The sequence below is a fragment of the Cynocephalus volans genome, chromosome 2, assembly GCF_027409185.1.
Source record: "Cynocephalus volans isolate mCynVol1 chromosome 2, mCynVol1.pri, whole genome shotgun sequence".
Taxonomy (NCBI): Eukaryota; Metazoa; Chordata; class Mammalia; order Dermoptera; family Cynocephalidae; genus Cynocephalus; species Cynocephalus volans.
In genome coordinates this window covers 148,924,507-148,945,592 of record NC_084461.1, presented here as the reverse complement: position 1 = coordinate 148,945,592, position 21,086 = coordinate 148,924,507, and the positions used below count along the sequence as shown (strand labels likewise).

General features: G+C 40.4%; 1 protein-coding gene across 3 annotated transcripts in view; it reads right to left on the bottom strand.

Moving 5' to 3' along the window:
• Nucleotides 1-21,086, bottom strand: part of TENM2 (teneurin transmembrane protein 2) — an 890,342-nt gene that overhangs the window by 343,004 nt on the left and 526,252 nt on the right. For 2 of the 3 annotated variants that reach the window (XM_063084119.1, XM_063084126.1), the window contains exon 3: nt 7,964-8,173. The exons of the other annotated variant lie outside the window; for it this stretch is intronic. In XM_063084119.1, coding sequence (XP_062940189.1) covers nt 7,964-8,173 — 210 coding nt within the window. The remainder of the gene's footprint in view (nt 1-7,963; nt 8,174-21,086) is intronic. 3 annotated transcript variants of the gene reach the window in all.

Here is a 21,086-nt window from a genome sequence, read left to right as displayed (position 1 = left end):
ACAAATACTGTATGAGTCCACTTATGTGAGGTACCTAAAATCGTCAAATTCATAGAGACAGAAATAACATAGTGGTTTTCAGGGGCCGGGGGAAAGGGAGTTAGTGTTTAATGAGCAGAGTTTTCCTTGGGGAAGATGAAAATGTTCTGGAAAGAGATGGTGGTGATGGTCACACAACAACATGAAGGTACTTAATGCCACACGACTGCACATTTAAAAATGGTAAAAATGGTAAGTTTCATGTTGTGTTTATTTACCACAATAGGAAATTATTTGTTAAATTAATAAGTAAATAATATCAAACCCAATCTCTGCTACAATTGTCTAAACCTGTTTTCAAGATATTTAAATGCATCCGAATGTCATTTAATATTAACTTTAGGAGTTGTAGACATTTATTACTGTTCTACAGATGAAATGCTGACATGTAGACAGATTAAGTAAGTTGTTTAAGATCATAGTGTTAAAAAGTGGCTGAGTTATGATTTGAATACAAACAGTATGGACTTCAGAGTCCACACTCTAAAGAATATAGTTATACTTAATTACTATTTTGGGGGTGGACCTAAGAAATTTACCCAGGACTGGGGCTATAACTTCTGTTGAAACTTCCCATTGGTAACATAAACACATCCTTTGATTCAAAAGAGAATTGTGACATCTCTAACAAGGGACTGGGGCCACATTTTAAAATGACTATTGAATATTATGCAGGAAGCTAGTTTGTTAGAATTAACTATAACATTAAGGGAATTTGGGAGAAGCTAAAGTTCTGGGTAAAAATAGTTAGGAAAAGGAATTGTTCAGATACTGTGTGTAGTTCCTAGTCTCCTGGCCTGCCTAAGACATCTTTTCATATGTACCAAGAAGTCAGAGACAAAGATGGAGAGGCAGAATGTACACAATGCCTATCGATCCTGAAATTTTTGTCAACATCAAGATTATTTGCTGAGGATGAGCAGTTCTCTGCTGTCTGTCACTTCCATGCTGTGCATCTCCAAAGGAATTACCTGTCCATCTTGGCTGTGTGCTCATTTGCACTGCAGTACAGAAGAGCAGTCCCAGCCTTAGCCGGGCTGGAAATTGCTGGACCTACAAACTACCCATGTATGTGTGTGTGTTGAAAGACACAAATGAAAAGAAGGAAATGTCTGATCTCTGTTTGCTACACTGCTGGGCAAGTTAGTAGGGTCCAGAGAGTTCTGAGGCCTATCCATTCCCAATTTTCAGGGTAGGGAACCTTGTTTAGGAGGCCAGGGTGAGGGTCTCTGGGAGCTCTGGTTCATGCTGATGGAGCTATGCTTTCTTCTCTTGTTGGGGTTGCCATCGACATTTTCAACAATGTGTCATAGGACCCCAAACTGCTCTTCTCAGATTCTGTAGGTAAGCTGCAAGGATCTCCTTTGCATGACTGTGTAGGTCTCAGTTTTGCCAACTGTCTGGGTGGTAGGGTGAAATCCACACTATCCAGGAAGAGGAGTCTGGGGGTTCCCCAACACCAAGACAGCCTGGTCTAGCCAGATGCAAGGAACTTACAAACACAGAATGCTAGTGCAAGAAGAAAGCTTAAGAATCTTTTAGGCCAATGCCCAACCTTGACAAGTAGGGAAACTGAGGCCCAGGATGATTAATTGCCTTGCCAAAAATCATACTGTAAATCAGGGACAGTATAGAGAACAGAAGTACTCCAACTTCCACTTTAGAGCTTCCGCATTACATTAATGTTTCCCAAACTTGCAGATGATAAGAATCACCCGAAGGAAGTAGTAAAAACAGTTCCTTAGGGCCTGCCAAACTTATTAATCAGAATCTCCAGTGGAAGAGTCTGGGGATATGTGCGCCTGTCAGCAGTGGAGGTAATGCGTATTTTGTGATGCTGTATTTAGTTTTTTTCAACCTTTTGAAAATTGTTACCCATGCCATTTAAGACCATGCATCACCTTCTTTGTATCTCAACAAGCCATGCAAATATTTTAGATGTTAACATTTAACAGAGTGGGGAGGAGAAAAGTCTTTGCAACTAGGAAGGTTGGGTTTGAAGCCTTGGACCTTTACTTCCCAGCTTTGGGGCAGTGCCAAGTTATTTAAACTCTTTGTACCATGGTTTTCTCATCTATATAGTGGGTATGATGATAATCCTTGCTGTGTTGGGATGTGGTGGGGATTACATAAAGATAAAGAAAGGAAGGTATATAAGGTGCCTAGCATAATAACTAGCACTGACTGAGGCTGGGAGCTGAGTCCTGTGTGGCTCTGCATTTAGGGCAAGAGTGAGGTTCTCTCTATGCCCTCCTCAGAGCGGAAGCAGCACCCTGGACTTAGTCTTCACAGCCTGGGGCGGGGGGGGGGTGCTGAGAACCCTTCCCTCTCCTGAGGAGAGGCTGCTGGGGCCAAATTGCTGCCTGCGCACCAGGCAGGAGCTACAGTCTGACCTAGGCATCCAGAGGACCTGGAGCCAAGTGGCTCATGAGCAAATCAAGTCCAACTTGGGAAAGTGAATGGTGTTTGAACTTGACTTCCTGAGCCCAAAAGGAAGAATGAAAAATGAGCTCTCTCCCAGACAAGTCCAGCCTTTCAGGTCCTACCTCCACAGCCTGGGGCTCCCACCAGGGGCCCCCACCAGATTCTTTGCATTGGCCTGTCATGATGTGTATAAAAAAAGGTAACAAAATCTTATCATTTAAAGATGAACTTCTAAGTACGTAAACACAGACAAAACAAAACAAGAAAACAAGAAAATAGGTATATTCAATATGTTTTGTAAAATAAGTGTATTCCCCTCAGTTGGGACATGCTAATGTGTCCTCCTGCACTGTTCTTATTTGGTTTTTTTCATCATGTATGATGAAAAGAGGTAAATTAATAAAATGAAGGTGGTTACTAAAGACATTCATTAATTCATTTACTTAATAAGTATTTACTGAGCATCTACTGTGAATCTGCCACCAGGGATACTGCAGTGGAGGTCCCTGAAGAATGAAGTGAAGCTGAGAGGAGAAAGGAAAGCCTATAAAGAGCAGAATAAAAAGTTAAAATGCCGAATACATTAGGATAGGTGGGTAAACGACCCTACAATGTATAATTACTTTTGATAAAAAAAAAGAAAGATAGTATTATCAGCACAGTACAATCATCAATGTACATAATAATTGCTGTGAGCTATTCAGGAAATCCTAAATTAAATTAAATTACAATGGGCATAATCTTCTTAGGAAGGCAAGAAGATTTATAACATACTAGAGGAAAATTCCTTTCTAAAACCTAAGATATATAACAGGAAGAAGTTTCATTAATTAAAAAAAGAAATCTACTGTGGGCTGCCTTCTTCTTCATCCCAAATCCAGCCCCAAAGATGGTGGGAGGGCCCAGAAGAGTGAGGCTGTCCAGAGAGGTGCCTTAGTTTTCAAGAGAGCACATCAATTCCAACCTTTGTACGGCTGTCAGGACAAATTCATAACATAGAATGTCTGCTTTTCAGGTTCTGGATGGTGACTATAACCTCAAAGTCTGGTAATTCCCATAAAGATTTAGTTATGAGCGATGATCTTTAAGGTTTACTGCCTATGCAGCTGACAAGGTTCTTCAGTAGATCGAAGGTTTATCTATGGATCAAGTCAAGTCTTGCCTGTGGACTGTGCAATTTTTTGCCATTTGTAGATTTTTTCTTAAAACTGAAAGTGCTCTCTATGGCTTATTTGGTGAGAGGTTACAAGAATAGTGACAGGAATTTAGCATACGTATTATAGGATGGGACTGAGATGTGTGTGAGTATCTGGAATGCACACACAAACTCCTTTATAAGAAATTTCTTTCTGGCCCCATTGTGAAGATTTGCAGAATTTCCCCAAGACAGTTGATTATTATTATTATTATTAATTAATTAATTAATTTATTTATTTTAAATCTCATGGGTATTTTGCATCTTATTCTCGCTACGTTTCCCTTTCTGCTTTGGTTACTAGGAAGCTTAGAATCAAGTTTTCTGTCTTAAATAGTGGGACAGAACTTTCTATACACCAGCATATGTGCATGCTTTTCCCCCTAGATTTTTCTCCTTACTCTTTTTGTATCATCTAATTACTGTTTAAAGTTTTTTTTTTTTTTAAATGTTTATAAGCTGTCACAAATTATGGGGGAGGTACAAGAAAAAGAAAGAATGAATGAATAAAGCCCTTTTGCTCTATCATACCAGATAAATAAGACAATCATTAAATTAGCCAGGCAACTGAATTCTTGGACCACCCTGGACAACCTAAACCTTGCTGGTTTTGATGTACTGTTTTCATTTAGAATTAGCCAAGACATCGCTTTTTTAAAAAAAGGTCAGGGTACCTTTAATGTGCCCAGTTATAAATTGAAGCTCTCTGGCTGGGACAGCTCCTTTTCCTTCTTGGATCTACTGAAAGGGTCCTGGTGGAGGCATCCTGGTTACAATTTTTATGTATAGTTTGATGTTACTAATCAGTTTTCCAAACTCCTTTATTTGGACTTTAAAGTAAAATTAAAACTGAGCTTCTTATGGGAAGAGGGAAGGTAAACCAATGCTTTCAGATTATGACATGGCTGCCTATATATTTCCTGCCACATATACTGAAAGCAAACCACAAACCCTGTTCTCATTTGGAAGGTAGTCTCATTCTTCCATCTGCAGGAGCCTCCGTTATGCTGCCTCTGGGATCTGGATTTTCCTTCCAGATGAGTTATTTCATAGGATTTGAAATTGTGCTGCAGTATACAAGAAACATCTCTGGAGCTAACCTGTTGTGGCAAAAGGTCAGAACACAGGACGAGCCATTCACCAGAGCTCAGCTATCTGGAAGTAAATGCTTGAGGGGGAGGGAAACACCACTCCCGACTGAATCTGTCTAGCTGTACCTGGGTATCTGCTCGATTGGCATAGATTGAGAGTTACAGCAATTTGGCTCCAAAGGTGGCAAGGTTGTAGCACCGTCCACTAAAGAATGCACTGCAGTCATAGAAAATAATGACAGTCAAACCATAAAGGTGAAGTTTTGTTGTTGCTTTGAGGAGGTTTTCATGTTGGGCAAAAACATTTTAGTTCCTATAGTTTATTTCCAGGTTGTCTCTTTACAACAGGGGATCCTTGGGTGAGAAACGTGTGCTGTGACTCTCCTAATGATGGGCTTCACCAACATCAAATAATAACAGCAACCACAGGAGGAGAGCAGCAAATAATTTTTTATTGCTCTGTATGAGCTGAATGGGTTGGAAGGTGTTTCGTTTCACCTAAGAAAGAGACAAAGAACCAAACTGGTACCTGATCTTCAGAACACAAGGTCATTGCCAAGAGACTGACTTAAAAAATTCTATGTACTTAACCAGCTAAACATAACCCACCCAAACACATGGGTGCTTTGTTTGTGCTGTGACACCTCCTGAAAAATTCAGCACCTTTCATCAAAATCAATTCAAAACACTCAGGCACAGCTCTGCCTTTTGCATCGTCTGTGTCAAACTCTATATTCAATCCTTTATGTCATATTTAAATTCATGGCAACTGCATTTAGGTCTTGATAGAATCCCCAATTTGCCCTGGACACCAAATCCATTCCAAAAGACACACACACATATATGTGAACACACACACATGAGCACACACATATGGAGCTCGATTTGATTTCACTGTAACTAAGCTAAAGTCAAGAATTTTGAATGCCTTCCTCCTATCGGCTGGAGCTTTAACAAACTCTAGTATGTACCTGCTGGAAACAAGGGTATTGTACAACTGGGTCTTCACCCCTCAGTTGAAGAGATCATATCACCATGGCTTTTGTTTGGGATGAAAACGGACCTTCAGATTGTCTGTGATATTTTCTGCTATTACTGAAGCTTAAACAGCTATCCGTTTTAAGTGAGCTGAACAAATTGGTGAGAGTGATGAAAAATGGGTAAGTTTGACTCTGAACACATGGATCTGTTGTGTCCACCAAATGAGGTCTTGATTAGGCATAAAGCTAACACAAATAGCCCATCAACAAGTTGCAGTCTGATACACTGTTCAAAAGAAAATAAATCACTCACTGCATTATCACTAAGAAAACATCCTAGATGGTCAGTGCATATCATGGAGATGAACTGACCTCTCTTATGGAAATCATTTTTCTTGTGTATCCATATATGCATAAAAGATAGTTTTTAAAAGCTCATTTTTCCGTAATAATTGTCTGTTTTTTAAAAGTTATCAGCAGGTGCACCTCATTTCAAAAGCCTCTTGTCCTTCATAATACAATATTCATCAAGATTACATAGTATGAAATAAAAAGCAGCAAAACATAAGTGAGGGTAGTTCAATTAAATGCAACATAATCTCTGTAACAAAAAAATAGCTCTATAACTAAAATCGGGTTCTGATGAGAGAAAAAAGGGAATATATTCCACATATTTTTAATTATATAGAATCTCCTCAAACATGATTTTTCATAATATATTCCATTAAGTTAACATCATATTTGAAGAAAGAGCATTTTCCGATTTCATTTTAAGCCTGATTTTGAGCAATTACAGTGTCATTGTTCCGTGGTAGAAAGGTTGAATTCATTTACTGTGTGGTTATGCTAGTTATGATTGATGTCTCTTTTCCAAATGATAAACCAATCACCCCAATGATGTAATGTCATTTTAAGAGTGCCATAATCACATTTCTCTCAAACTAGAAGCTCTGATGAGTTCTAATAAAGATTTATGGTAGATTAAAGGCCTTCATAATATCAACAATGGATTGCTCATTTGATGAGAGATTTGATTAGGTAATTTTTTTTTTTTTGAAAAAGAATATGAGTTTACTAAATATATCAGGCCTGGCTTTGAAGAAGGGCATGGGCCATCATAAGTAGCAGTCCATCATTTCATCCCCAGAATGAATCATCTTAAATGTATTTAGGAGGTCCTCTCTAATTGTAGAGGTTGAGGCCAGTGGTGGCATACACTCATGGATGGAGCCAAAACACCGTCTCATCAAGGAACACTCCTGGCATGGAAATATCTATATTGCTTTTGAAAGGATATGTTAATAAACATCATAAGTGGCCAATTCAGAAGATACCTGCGAAACCTTTGAGTCAGGAGCAATTAATTTCTGCAAATGGCTCTCCTTGGGCCATGGATACTTTAATGCTAGATATTGGCCACTCCTACTATCATATATTCACGTGAACATATCATCAACAGGAAAAATCAAAATAAGACATGATTACAGCTGTGCCCGGGGCAAATCCACCTGAGATTTAGAGATTGAGAGTTGAGACAGTCACCAGAAAATTCTTAACAGTGGGACAAAACCTTGAGTCCAATCCCTCTGCTCTGTAAATGTGAAAGCCAAGATGATAACTATGGATATAGAGGGAATGTTAACCATAGCACCACGTGATCAACTTGTTAAATTCGAGTGAAGTGGTGCCGGCAGAGGGTTAGAGGAGGTTAGAGGAGAGGTCACTCCCCAAACACTTCAGACTGGGCAAGACATTCAGTATTCATATTAAGGGAACACGTTTTAATCACAAAACCACCTAAACAAGCAAGGAAGAAGAAGTCAGAAGACAGCTATTAAAAAACAAGGGATCTGAGATGCACACAAATTGGGCATGTGAGGGCATCTGGGATCTCTCGGCTATGACTGGAATCATAGTAATATAAACTTCCACATTCCAGCGTCTTTCTGCACTTTGCGTTTGAGATCAGCATGTTCTCACGAGTAGCAGTGGGCAACTCCCTTCCACTGAGGGAAGCCCAACCCCTGTTAAGATAAGCAAAACCTTTCCAGTCGCTGTGACCTTCAACAAACGTATCTTGGAACCGCCATGCCACAAAAGACAAATGCATTTCACCTTGATGCTCCCCACACCACCTTCTCCCCAGCCCTTGTTTCCGAGCTCTCATTTTGCTAGAGAATCAAGAATGTCACTCATGAAACAGCACACATTCAGACACCACAGAGTTTCCTTACCACTGCTGGAGGCTTGCTGGGGCCCTGAGCATGCTCTGAGCAGGTATGAATTGGGGGAGAATTCCTCATCAGGGTTGGTGTCCATGATTTGATGGGAGGTATTGCTGTCTAGCAATGGCATCTGGCAGCTAACTGGTGGAGGATTATGGGAGCTAGGCAGCTGAGCAGATGGGAGGAGGCTAGACGAGGATGTAGGTGGAATGGGACGACCTGGGAAAGAGGACAGAGGGGTCAAAGGTCAGCAATGAGTGTCATGAGAGCATCCCAAGAAAGTTACATTGAAACCAGCTCACAATACAAATATTAAAAAAAAAAAAAATGAAATGCTCGAGATGTGTTTTTTCAGAGTGGTTTGTTGTTTCTCCGAAAGTCCAAATTCATACGATAGGTAGTTGCACATTTCAGAAATGGCCACGATCAGAAATGTCCATCTAAAGTGCTGAAATGGAATCCATCTGGAAACCACCCAGTTCCTTTTATATCCTCTGCTATGGTTCTAATATAAGCCCCCATCAGTTCTCCCTGAACTATCTCCTTGCTGGTCTCCTGGCTTTTGCTCTTGCTGTGTTACCCACTGACTCCCCGTTGTCCCGACCCCTTCTCCATAGTAGCCAGAATATTTTAAGGATATGAATCAGTCTGCACCACTTGCCTGCTTGGCCCCCTCCAGTGGCTTTCCATTGCATGTAGAAAGAAATCCAAACTCCTTATGGTGACCTACATGTCTTGCCCATTGTGGCCCATAGCTGCCTCTCCTACCTCACCTGTTATAGTGACCCTTACAACTCTCCTTGTGGCCCCTTATTTGCTGGCCCCTAAACACCTTGCCAATATTCACAACACAAGTCTGCCTCTTCCCTTTAATCAAACCTTCCATGTCTGCCTTCTTGAAAGTTGCCCACCTACCTGCTCTAGCCTACTAGCCTGTTTAAATTACTATTACTATGTGAAGGGAGGCATCTTGTCTATTTTATTCACCACTGCATTCCCAATGTCCTTCTAAAGAACAGCACCTGCTGAATGAATGAACACATAAATAAGGTAGATTAAAACCAAATTAATCAGTTCAGGAAAGAAGTAGAGGAGAGGTGGAAAGGGAGACAAACTTGCATCCCAAAGAGTTGGTCAATGCCCCCACTCTCTATCATGTGGTTTCTTTGGGCAACTACAAAAGAAGAATGGCCACTCCAGGCCATGAGGAGGAGCAGCTAGTCGGCAGGAGGTAGACACTTGGAGCTGCCCCTGGGTCAAGAAGTTCTCCCACAGGAAGGCTGCTGCCATCTATCTTTCATGTGGCAGGCAGCTTCCGGCAGCCAAATTACTGAGCAAGGATAATCACCACGTGTACTTTTATCTGCTTTGCCCTTACATCTTGGGGTCTTTGCAATTGCTTGTCTGCTGGTTTGTTCATTTGGGAGCTCAGGAAAATGAGCCAAGAGTAGCAGCCCCCGGGATCTGCCTTAAAACTGAGGGTGTGGAGAAAAGGGCAGGAAGCTGGGAAAGCAACCTGGAGAATCAGTTTAGCCTTTCAACTCAGGTAAGAAGTGCCCGAGCCTGAAGAAATGTGTTTTCCAGCTTTTATAAATGCCATATGTAGAGGCATTTTCAGACACCTCAAATGGATGCCAATTTTTATTGCTGGTTTTATAAAAAATTGTATTTCCTGATTTATTGTTCAGTGCTATTATTAAATGCTATTTATGGATTAGTTTGGTTCAATAAAATGTATGTACATTTTGCTAGACACCGAGGATGCAAAAACGAGCAAGCTATCATCCCTGTCCTCAGAGAGCTCCCAGTGCAGCAGGGACACAGAGAAATGTCATTTCAGTACCACTTTTTAAAGAGCAGGGTGGTGACATGTAATGACATGGTGCTGTGGGGACAGAGAAAAGGGACACTTGGTCCAGCCTGGCTAAGTAGTGTTGGGGTGCAGAGTCAAATAAGGATTTCTGGGGAAGGTGATGGCTGAGCAAACCTCCAAAGAAGAGGAAAGTGACTTCTGGTGAGAGAAAACAGAATGAACAGTAACACAGCAGCATCAGATCACTAGCCTGTTGCCCTTTGGGGGATGGGAGTGGTAGAGATAGGAGATAAGATGTCCTTAAAATTTAAATGTTGGAGTCTCCTGTCCAGTAACACAATCAAAATGAAGAGGAATCATCCCTGACATAGATCAGTGGATAAACAGAGTTTGATCTGAAAAATTCAATTCATTCATAGCTGTTTGGGAGCTGTAGAAGGCATGACATTCTTATCAGATGCTCTGGCATAGGTAGACTGAACATGTCGAAGTTTATCAGAATCAGTGCTAATGTTTAATCAATACTTTCTCCCATAGGTCTCCTTCTAATAATAATAACTATAGTTATTATTAATATTTTAACTGCTAATATTTATTGTATGATATCTGCCACTCACTGTGCTAGTCCCTTTACACGTGTTATCTCATTTAATCCTCAAAACAATCCCATGAGGTTAGAATGATTATATATTCCTATAAAATAATAGCATAGTTCCATTTTACAGATAAGGAAACTGAGGCACAGAGAGGTTAAATTGCATAGGTAGTTAAGTGGCAGGAGCCAGGAGTTGAACTTGGGTTTGTGTACTCCAAAATTCACCCTCTAACCACATTACATGGTGCTGGCCCAAACAGCATTGTGACAACAAAAGGAAAAAAGTGATATAAAAGAAGAGGAGTGATTTACAAGAAATCATGTCGCCAGGTTCCCATCTCTCAATCCCAAGGTCCTATCTAGATTTAAAATAAGAAATATTTCTTTGAGAAACTACTTATAGCAGCTATCATCTGACAGAGGTCAAAGATTTTCTCCTAATTTTCTTATGAAGTTCAAAGCGGCTCCTTCATAGCAATGTTACCTTCCACCTTTTTTAAGGCTCCTGAACTTGGAGGAATCTGTGACATCAGTGTTGATGTCCGCTTAGCGGGGAGACTCTGGTAGAAACAGATTTTAACTCACTATCAACAGGCTTTAAAGTCTGTGTTACTGAGGCATATCTGACACTGCCACGTTGAAGAACAAGGATGGCTGGAAGCCAATTTTTAAATTCCTTTGAGTGACTGAGGTGGAACTGAAGTTCAAGTGCAATTTTCCAGAAGTCTGATACAATAGTTGCTGTGAAATCATTCTTTACACAAACTTTTTGAAATTTTGTTCAGCATGAATTCATTTTATAGAGTACAGACAGAACTGCTTTTTAATTTATACAAATACAGACAATGGAAGAGCAGTCACAACACAATAAAAGCACTGGGGTTACTTCAGTGTACTGAGAATGCACATCACAGAGTTGTCTGATTTCTGTTATTTTCCTGCTGCCATTAAATTCATGCCTTGGTAACTCCTCCAGCTCTGTTTGTTGATACCTACCATTACTTGGGAAATTTCTCATTCCCTAGATCTGCCCCCAATCAAAGGGTATGCTGTTCTCTATTTGCTATGTCATTTGCTAATTTTGTTCACTTATGCTACATTTTTCCCCCTGACTATTTCAACTGACAGAGACCATCTGTATAGACACAACAGGTTCCAAAGTACAGGGGAGAAAGCTGGAACTTATTCAGGCTCACTTTATAGACTGTGATTTCTTACAGAAATACTTGGTGTGAAATGGGCATGTAACCAGGCAATACGCACTTACCTGGTTCCCACTGTATGTACTACAGAAGGCCCCTCAAAATATTTTGGAAGTTCCATTTTGAATGGGTATAGAATCCCCAGAAAATATACAGAAAATTAAGTTTAATTGATCTGTTAAAAAGCAAAAGGAAACACACAAAGGCGCAATATGTCATTGTTTAAACTCATATGGTCTTGTGAATGTGTGGGTGTATATGTGTGTGTTTTCCAAGATCCCTACATAAATCAAAGTCTAATTATCTGTGATTGGATTCTCCATGACCTTAAACATGGGGACTAATTCAAATTTTGCTAATTTATTCATTTACAAATGAATAAGATTTTGTGGTAGTTTTAACTCATAATTTTTTTCTGACTAAATGACCTATAGCCAGACAAAGCAGTTCCATGTTAACTCTGATAGACTGGTAGCAGCTATTTGGAATGCTGTGCCGAGAAGGATTCCGAGGAAGCCCTGGATTCAGTGGGAAACAGTGCCATCGTCAATCAGAAAACTCCTAGCCATGGAGGGGGAGAGGTAGTAGAACCATAGGGCTTATTGGCCATCCATGGTCCAAGCACTCCCTCATCATCCCTTCCAGCATCTTTTCCCTACACCATCTGTGGTTGAAGCTGTATTGCTCTAAACCCCATTCTCCATTATAGCATCACTTTGCTGCCTAATTTGATTTGTATCCAGACTTAGTTCTCCAAGATCAAAGGGCTACAATCTGTTCTCCATCCCCAAAGAAGTAAATATTATCAGTGAAATTGCTGCTCTGCCCAACCTTTGTTAATACACTCACTAATTTATGACAGAGGGCAGATCAATTCCTAAAATTCACTTAAAACAACTTTAAAAAAAAATTCAACAGATTAATGGCAACAATTATTAAAATGTTCTGTGTGAGGATATTTGGTGGAGCAGAGACATGCTTAGGAGACAGCAAAAACAACAAAAAACCAGTACCAGAAACAATTGTATCCAAAATAATAAATTCAATAACCTCATTACCAGTTATATATGTGATACTGCTTTGTGCTAAGAACTGGGCTAAGTATTTACATGTATTTTTGTCTTTTAACATTCACAACATTTTATGAACAAAGTAATATTACCTTTCCCATTCACAGGTAGAGAAACTGAGACTTAGATAAAGTAACTTTCCTAACATTGTATAGTTAGCAAGCAGCAGAGCTGGAATTTGAATCCAGGTAATCTGACTCCAAAGCCCAATCCTTCAACGGTTCATTCTACTATTTCCCACACTGGACAAGAGTGATGGCTAAAAAATGGACAATATGTGAACCCCCAACTCATGGGTTCTTTACTGGAGTGCACCACATATGTCATCCTGGAGGAGGTAATTAACCACGGGCAGAAACAAATCTCCTGGAAATAGCCACAGTGACTGCTTGCATAGAATTAATGATTTGTAAAAAAAGAAAGAAATTCTTGAGCCAAAAATTAGAAACTCTCTGTGGCTTTATAAGTTCAAGGACTTAGTCAAAATATGGCTTTTGTGTTAAAGTTGAGTAGTACAGAAGGACTGTATTAACATAGGCAAAACAGTTGGTTAGAGCATTTAAACAATTTTACTAATTTTATTTCCCAATACTGGCTACTTATTCAAATGTTTGACTAAATTATTCACTATTTTTCCAAATGTTTGGGGTTTGTGATGACCCTTTTTTCAGAGCTAATAAGTGAGAAAATTTTATGTTATTTGTATATAAACAGAAGTAATGTCAATACCCGAGATATTGCCTTTTTTGTTGTTGTTGTTGAATTCAATGATTTTTTGTTGGGGGGAGGACATAGTTCTACTTGCCATTAAGTTCCATAAGAATATTCTTCAGGAAAGCGCATCAGATTTTTCATGTTCTGCCTAGTTCTGCACATGGAACTTGCAGAAGGCTGTGTGACAGGACATTCTTCATGAAGGTCTGTTGGGCTTCAACGGAGGATGGTGGGACCTGGGACATGGCAGCCACGGCTGCTACTGCAGAAGGCAACCACTCTAGCTGGACTCCCTGCCTCCAGCTGACCTCACTCACTACTACTGGCAAAGTGGGTGAAGCCACAGCACATCTGTTCAGCCTATTTTACATGCTAATCACCAGGCTCAGTGATTCTACTTATGCCCCTTCCACAGTGATCACAACAACACTGTCAGTTGTTCAACAGGTGTAGAGATTTGGGGATGTTAATAACACACTGAGGGTCAGAACCAAAATTTGAACTCAGGTTTGTGTATTGCCACAAACTGCAACGGGCTGTTTCTAATCCCAGAACTGCCTTACACTCAAGTTCACCCATTAGTTGGTTATTTCATGCCAACCCAACCCATTCTCATTTTCTACTCTGCCCCAAAGGAAACCCTTGGATCCAATGGATGTGCTCACTTAATTGTCCTTTGCAAATATTTATTTCTGCCTTCATGCCTGCCTTATTTCTGTCTCCACACTATGCACTCCATTCCCTGCTTCTTGGCCTATCCAATTGCATCTGCCCTCCAAAGCCCAAGGAAGGAATAGGGAGCCAGGCAGACTGAGCTCTGCCAGTTACTCTCTCACTTGTGAGGTTAAGCAACTTAGTTCACCTCTCTAATGTCGTTACTAATCCATATGTTATTGTGAAGAGTGGAGAAATTATATGAAAGGCCCATAGAACTGAGTTTGACACAAAGTAGGTGCAAGGGGCCCAGATGGAGCTAATGACACTTGCAGCTTATTGGTTCCAGCTGGTTCACAAGCACCTACTGTGTGTACATGGCTGTGCCATGGGTGGAGAGGCATCATTATGTCCCATTAGGGTTGCATCAGGGAGACAGTGAGGCTGGAACAATTGTAGCCATCTTGTCACTCAAGGGAAGAGGCTACTGAGAACAGAGTCAGCAAGGTGGAAAGCAGAGGTATGAGATGAAGGGAGAGACATTCCCAATGACATCATTATAGCACCTGGATTCAGCCAGGCCTGAAGCAACCCTGCCCCTGAACTTTTCAGTATGTGAACCAATCTGTTCTCCATCCTACCCTTTTCTTTCCTTTTTTTTTTTTTTAAAGCCAGCTTGAATTGTTTTTTGTCATCTAGAAACAAAAGCATCTTGCCTAAAACTGATCACCCAGCCCAGAGGGAAAATGACTTGACCAATGTCACAGTTATTTAGTAGAACTAGAAAGAGATTCAAGGTCTCCTGCCTCTGGAATTATAAAATATTCATGTTCTTTAAGCTGACTCCCTTCCTGTTAAATCACAAAAAATCAAACATGTGGGGTCCCAGAGAAATCATTTATGGTGTGAGATATCTAATCCGTTTATATGAATATTATGGGCACCAAAGAGTGAGGAAGAGATGCAGGCAGACAGCTGTCTAGCTGTTATCAATCCAGTGAGCACTACAGCAGTATTCTGTCCTCAGCATTAGAGAGAAACTTAGAGCACCTTCTAAGTGGCATTGGGCCTTACAGAACTACACTGATCTTGGGATACTCATTTCTCACCTTCATCTTAAATTTTTAAGAAAAGAACAAAGACAGTAGTTTCAATCATAATTGTAGACTGCAAAATGACCCTCCAAAAATACAGCATCTTAAAATGAAGATACAGATATATAAATATTTACACTTTATTATATTTATATTTTATATTTATATCATATTATATATTTAAGCAAATCTATCTTCCTATCTATATTCCTGGTAGCCGGCTGCTAATATTTAGTACTAATATTAGGTTAATCGGTCATTCTGAACTGGGGCAATTTTGCTCCCCAGTGGACATTTGGCAATGTCTGGAGACATTTTGGTTGTCACAATGGTTGTGGGTGGGGGAAGGTGCTACCGGCATCTAGTGGGTAGAGATCAGAGATGCTGATAAATATCCAGCAATGACAGGAGAGTCTCCAACAGCAAAGAATTACACAAATATCAATAGTGTGCATGTTGAGAAACCCTGGGTCTGCATGTGTGATGGCTTTAGGTAAGTATACTTTATGCTACATGGTCAACTTTTAAGTAGCTCTCTTTTCCAATTGATAAAAATTGGGCAGGTAACAGAAGTAAAAACCTGATTCAGTCACCTCTTTCCCCCACATCCAAGAAAACATTGAACAAATAAACTTAAATTACCATTGGAGAATTTAAGTTAGAGAGAGGCAAAATTTCCTAAAAGGAAGTCTAATTAGTTACTGAGGGAAGGCATAGCATGCTTTTCTCCAGAGGTGGGAGAGACCTGTTTGTCAAGAGCATTGGGCTGCCTTTGTAGAGGCAGGAGATTCAGGGGAGAATGTTCCAACTCAGTTTTAGGTTATTGAAACTCACCCAAGCAATTTTCATGATGACCTCTTCTGTCTTCTCAATGAGGCAGTATCAGCCTAACTGGGTTTGCTCTATTCCACATCCCCCCATTTAAAGTTTTTATTTTTACAGCAGAAGACCTAATTGACCTCTTCACTCACACTTCACTGAACTCACTAAAGCCCAGTTAAGCATTTTCTTGAAAACAAATCGTTTTCAGGTGGCCCTGGCAAAACTATCCTGATTGTGCACAAGCTTTTATGCATAATTTATTGGAAGGGTGGCATGCCGTTGGACCTGCCCCAGTTAAAGGGCCTTTTGCAGGAGCTCAAGCATGATCTGTCTTCACAGTTTAGGGCTCTGTGCATTCGGGTGTTGTTACTGTATCTCACCACCAACTTGCATGTTTATATATCACATCTTCCTGGCAGTACTGCACTTTAGAAAGTGTCAAATATAGATCAGGCTATAAATGGAGTAGGGTTTATTTTTGAAGTAATATGATTTCTATAATTTTCTAATGCTAGTCCCTTCATATTCATGAGGTGAGATGCAGTGAGCCTGTGCTGCTTTCTCCCGTGAGGACACACATCCATCTTACCTGCAGTGACACAACTGTTTACCAAAAGGCAATGGATCCTCAAATACTTTCTGACCAGAAATTCCTAGCTGCTTGACACATGCACCTTAATTACATCTCCCAAGTCCTCTAAGATAAAACTGCATTATTATTTTGGTGATGTGTGGTTGTCTAGCTCTGGGTCCTCCAGTAGAACTTTCTGTTCAATGTCTACCATGTTTAATACATGTGGCTGTTGGACACTTGAAATGTGCCTAGTGCAGCTGAAGAACTGAATTTAATTTGATTGAATTTTAGTTAAAGTAAGTTTAAATAGCCCCATGTAGCCAATGGCTACCATATTGGACAGCACTGTCTAGAGTACGGTTCTAGCTTCTTAGTTAGTGGTATCTCTCACTTCAATGTTTCTCCCCTCTACACAAGAGCCAACATATTTACGGATGCACAGATTGGCTTATGTCATGCTCCTTCTATCAACTCTCCCAAGACTCCTCACTGCCTGCGTAATACAGTTCAGACTCTTGCATGGCAATTATCTCTTCCCAGACCTGCTCTTTCTTTATACTCTGACCAAACCAAAGCAACTGTACTATCGAATATATATCTTCCCCTCTTTAGAGTTCTCCCTGTTCATGAAACATGTTCCCTTCTCATTGGTAGTCTCAACCTCCTCCTGAAAACCTCCTAAAATCTCAGCTCAAGCAACCCCTTCTTTATGTCTTTTCTGATCACCCCACCCACTGGTACTATTGTTGTACTTGTAACATGTTAGCCTATATATTTGTCTAAATATCTGGCTCATTCATGAGACCATGAATGCCTTTGGGTATAGATCGTGGATTATACATCTTTGTATCCTAGCACCCAGCATAGAGCCTATAGATAATAAATAGCCCTGTGATTGGTTGATTATACCAATTTTCTCCCGAAACATTTATTGGATGTATATCAAATGCTCATGGCATTGACTTCACTGCTGAGTGCTGTGGCTGTTGGTTTTAGGTTTTAGGTGTGTCTGAGTATGTAAGTATTTTGCTGAGAAGAGTAGATTCTGGTTTTAAATATACTTTTAAAAAAAAATCAAGTAGCCCGGAATATTAAGCCACTATTTCATTTGGTGCTCAAATGAAGCTATAGCAGTCTGTTGTAACCTTGGAGGAATGTTGGATTTATTAAAAGACAATATGTCAGTCTCCAAGGTAGCACCTTTACAAGAGATTTTCAAGGGTGGTAGTATGACCACATTTTTTGGCTCATCTTCAGAGTTTAGAACCTAACCCCTGTGTAAGATGATTCCACTCTAATTATGAAAGCTTCTCGCCCTAGGGAACTACTTGGGAGATGTGACCCAACACTACCCAACAACATAAGATGAAAGTGCTAAACTGTGCGGGCACTGCAGTCACCTCCTGAGTTGTCTCTCTGTGCTGAGCAATGTGCAGAAGATAGGTTGGGCTGTATCTTCTTCCCTTCTGGAACCTATATTACACTGACAAAAGAGCTTAGTTGGGGAAAAAACTGCTAGAGAAAGATTTAAAGAAACTGTATGCCCACACTGAAACCTAATTTTCAAAAGGCTTTCTTGGAAAACGTATCTTCCATGATGCAAGGGGATCTGCCTTAACTCGTTTTTATGCTCACTTCTTGTGGTTCCTGGTACATAGAAACAACAATACTGCCAATCGATAAGGTTAACTGAGCTCTTACGATGTACCAGGAATTATTGCCAAGCCCTTTACATATATTATTATATTTAGTTTCACAAGAGCCCTTTGGAGTAGGTGATATTATCCCATTTTAAAGATGAGGAAGCTGCACTAGAGAAGGGATAAGTTGGTCAAGAGGAAGATTTTGAACCCAGGCATTCTGGCTCTAGGTTTCATACCACACTGCACAGAAAATGATGATGGAACTTAATCAGCTTTTGTAATGATGCAGTGCCAAGTGCTGATGTGACAATGTGATTGGCATTGGAACCAGACAGAAGTTTATATCTTGGTTCCACCACTGATATGCTGGGTGACTTGGGGCAAGTCAGCTAACTCTTCTGAGCTCAACTGTTTGATAAATAAAATGTGTATAAATATACCTCACTGGCTATTATAAGTATGAAATGAGACACATATATAAACTTTCTGGAGTAAATGGAAGGTGTTACTATCATGCACAAAAACGGTAAGAGAGAGGTGTCTTATTCCCTTTGCAGGACCTTTTTGAGGATTAAATAATAACATATATGAAAGCACATTGCAAATGGTAAAGTGCTCTACAGATGGTAATTGTCTTTGCTCTCATTATTGGAAGCTTTCCTTTCAAAGGCTTTGCCTGCAGATAGCAAACAGTTCTCAACTGTAAGTCTGTGTTTTGCTATGTGCTTTAGGGACAACGAAGATAAAACATGGGCTCTAGACAGCAGCTGCTTGAAATATTTCATCTGTTTGCTGCCCATATTCACAGAATTCTGCCCATCCTCATTGAATGGTCCTGGATAAGTTGCTAAAGATTAGATAACTTGGGAGTCTACCCACCAATAGCCAACATGAAGGCTGAAAACCTCCCCTTCAATGACGTAGAAATGTTTTGACACTAGAATTGAAGGTGTAGGGCCGGCCCCGTGGCTCACTCGGGAGAGTGCGGCACTGGTAGCACCGAGGCCGCGGGTTAGGATCCTATATAGGGATGGCTGGTTCGCTCACTGGCTGAGCGTGGTGCAGACCACACCGTGCCAAGGGTTGCAATCCCCTTACTGGTCAAAAAAATAAAAAAAGAAAAAAAAGAATGAATATCATATGCATCGGTTTATTCCTTCCCTGAACAATTGTTTGAAAGTCATTGCCTTATATCTGAAATACCTCCACTTGTAATACAATGAAAAAGAGTACTGAACTAGAAGTTAAGAGATCAGGGTTCTTTATGGTGGCTACCTAGCTGCCACCTAGTTAAGTGATTTTCGGCAAACTCCTTACCCTTTCTAAGCCTCAGTTAGCACATGCAATGTTATTGTACTATGGCATAATAACACCTAGAACTTTTCAGTAATGTGATGATGTGGTCTCAGCCACAATGGAGCCCATATTGCAGTGGAAGAGACTAATATTCACTAACATTTCTTGAGCACTCACGATGCTCTAGGCTGTATGCTTCGCATGTGTCATGGCTTGTGGTTTACGTAACCCTTACATCAATTCTATCTGGCAAGTACTATTACTATCCCTACTTTACAGATGAGTAAACTGAGGCTTGTAGAGATACAAGTACCTGACAAAGGTCACATGGTATGTAATGGGCAAAGCCAAATACTAATTCACATCTCTCTGATTGAGTGTTGCATGGCCACATAGAGTCACTATGTTAGAGATGCAAAGAGAGAAGAGTAACTGATTTTAATTAGGGCAAGGCCGGAAGGCTGACTGGAAAGGCTAGCCATGTGGATGTTATTAGACAATCTGTAGTGAGCAGAATTTCCTCTCCAGTTTTAATTGTTACAATTTTTAAATATTATTCTGTCCACATGACAAGTATAGAGATCAATAACTGGGCCAAGATTGCATGTGAGGTTGTGAACCAGAAGAAATTTACAACCTGACTTGTGACTTCCCACTTTCTCCAAGCCTGGCCTCTTTTCTTCATCAAGGTTAGAATGAAGTTTCAAATTTCTCTCTCTAGGCCCTGCGGAGGCAGGTGCTTGCAGGGTACTGTCCTCTGATGCCTCACTTAGAACACTCTCCCAGGGAAAACTCTGCACCAGTGCAGAGAGACAGAGACACGAAAAAACGGACTGAGGGGGCAAAAGGAGGCATTAAAATAGAAAAGGAGGAGAATTAACTTCACATCTGGGAGCATGATAATCATGCTGAGTATATACATCAGCCACGTGGGTACCCAGCTTCAGGACTGGTTGGAAAGTGACTGATTTGTGTCTAAAACAGCACATTGATTAGTTGTGGTTGAAAAGATGTGGATGGAGAGGTGTTTTGGAAGTTTGCATGATACCCATGCAGCCTAATGGTCTGCTGGATGAGGAAAGTGTCTTAGTTCAGCTCATAAGAAGTGGTTGTTTCGTGTGCATACATGCATGTACACACGTGTACATGTACACACACTCTAAATTGACTAGAGTCAGCAAAATTAATACACACCCACAGGGTACTGTTGACCAAGTCTCTATTTTCATAAATAACGCCTTCTCTGCCTTTTACAAGCCTGTTTGAAGACCTGCAGTACATCCTGGCTACAATTCAAAGCCCATCTAATGAAAGTACCTCCACTGTCAGCAATGTTAATGTCACTTTAAAGAGTGTGAAATGTTGCTAAATGTGTCAGGAAACAATTAGATAACATAAGAGGCATGTTTTCTCAGTGCACAGAGAAATATATTTTGCAGGCAGGAGATAAACACAAAGTTTTCTGAGCTCCAGCATATTCAGCAATCTCCCTCACTCTCTCTTTTTAATCCAACAGAGAAATTGTTTGGCAAGAGTAAGCCCTGTTTCAAATACTTGGAGAAGTGAGAAAGGCCTGCTTTGCCTTTGACTGCTGTTGCTTGAGCCCTGTGCTATCAGGCTCAGCGAGATACAAACAGTCTTCCACTCAAATTAAA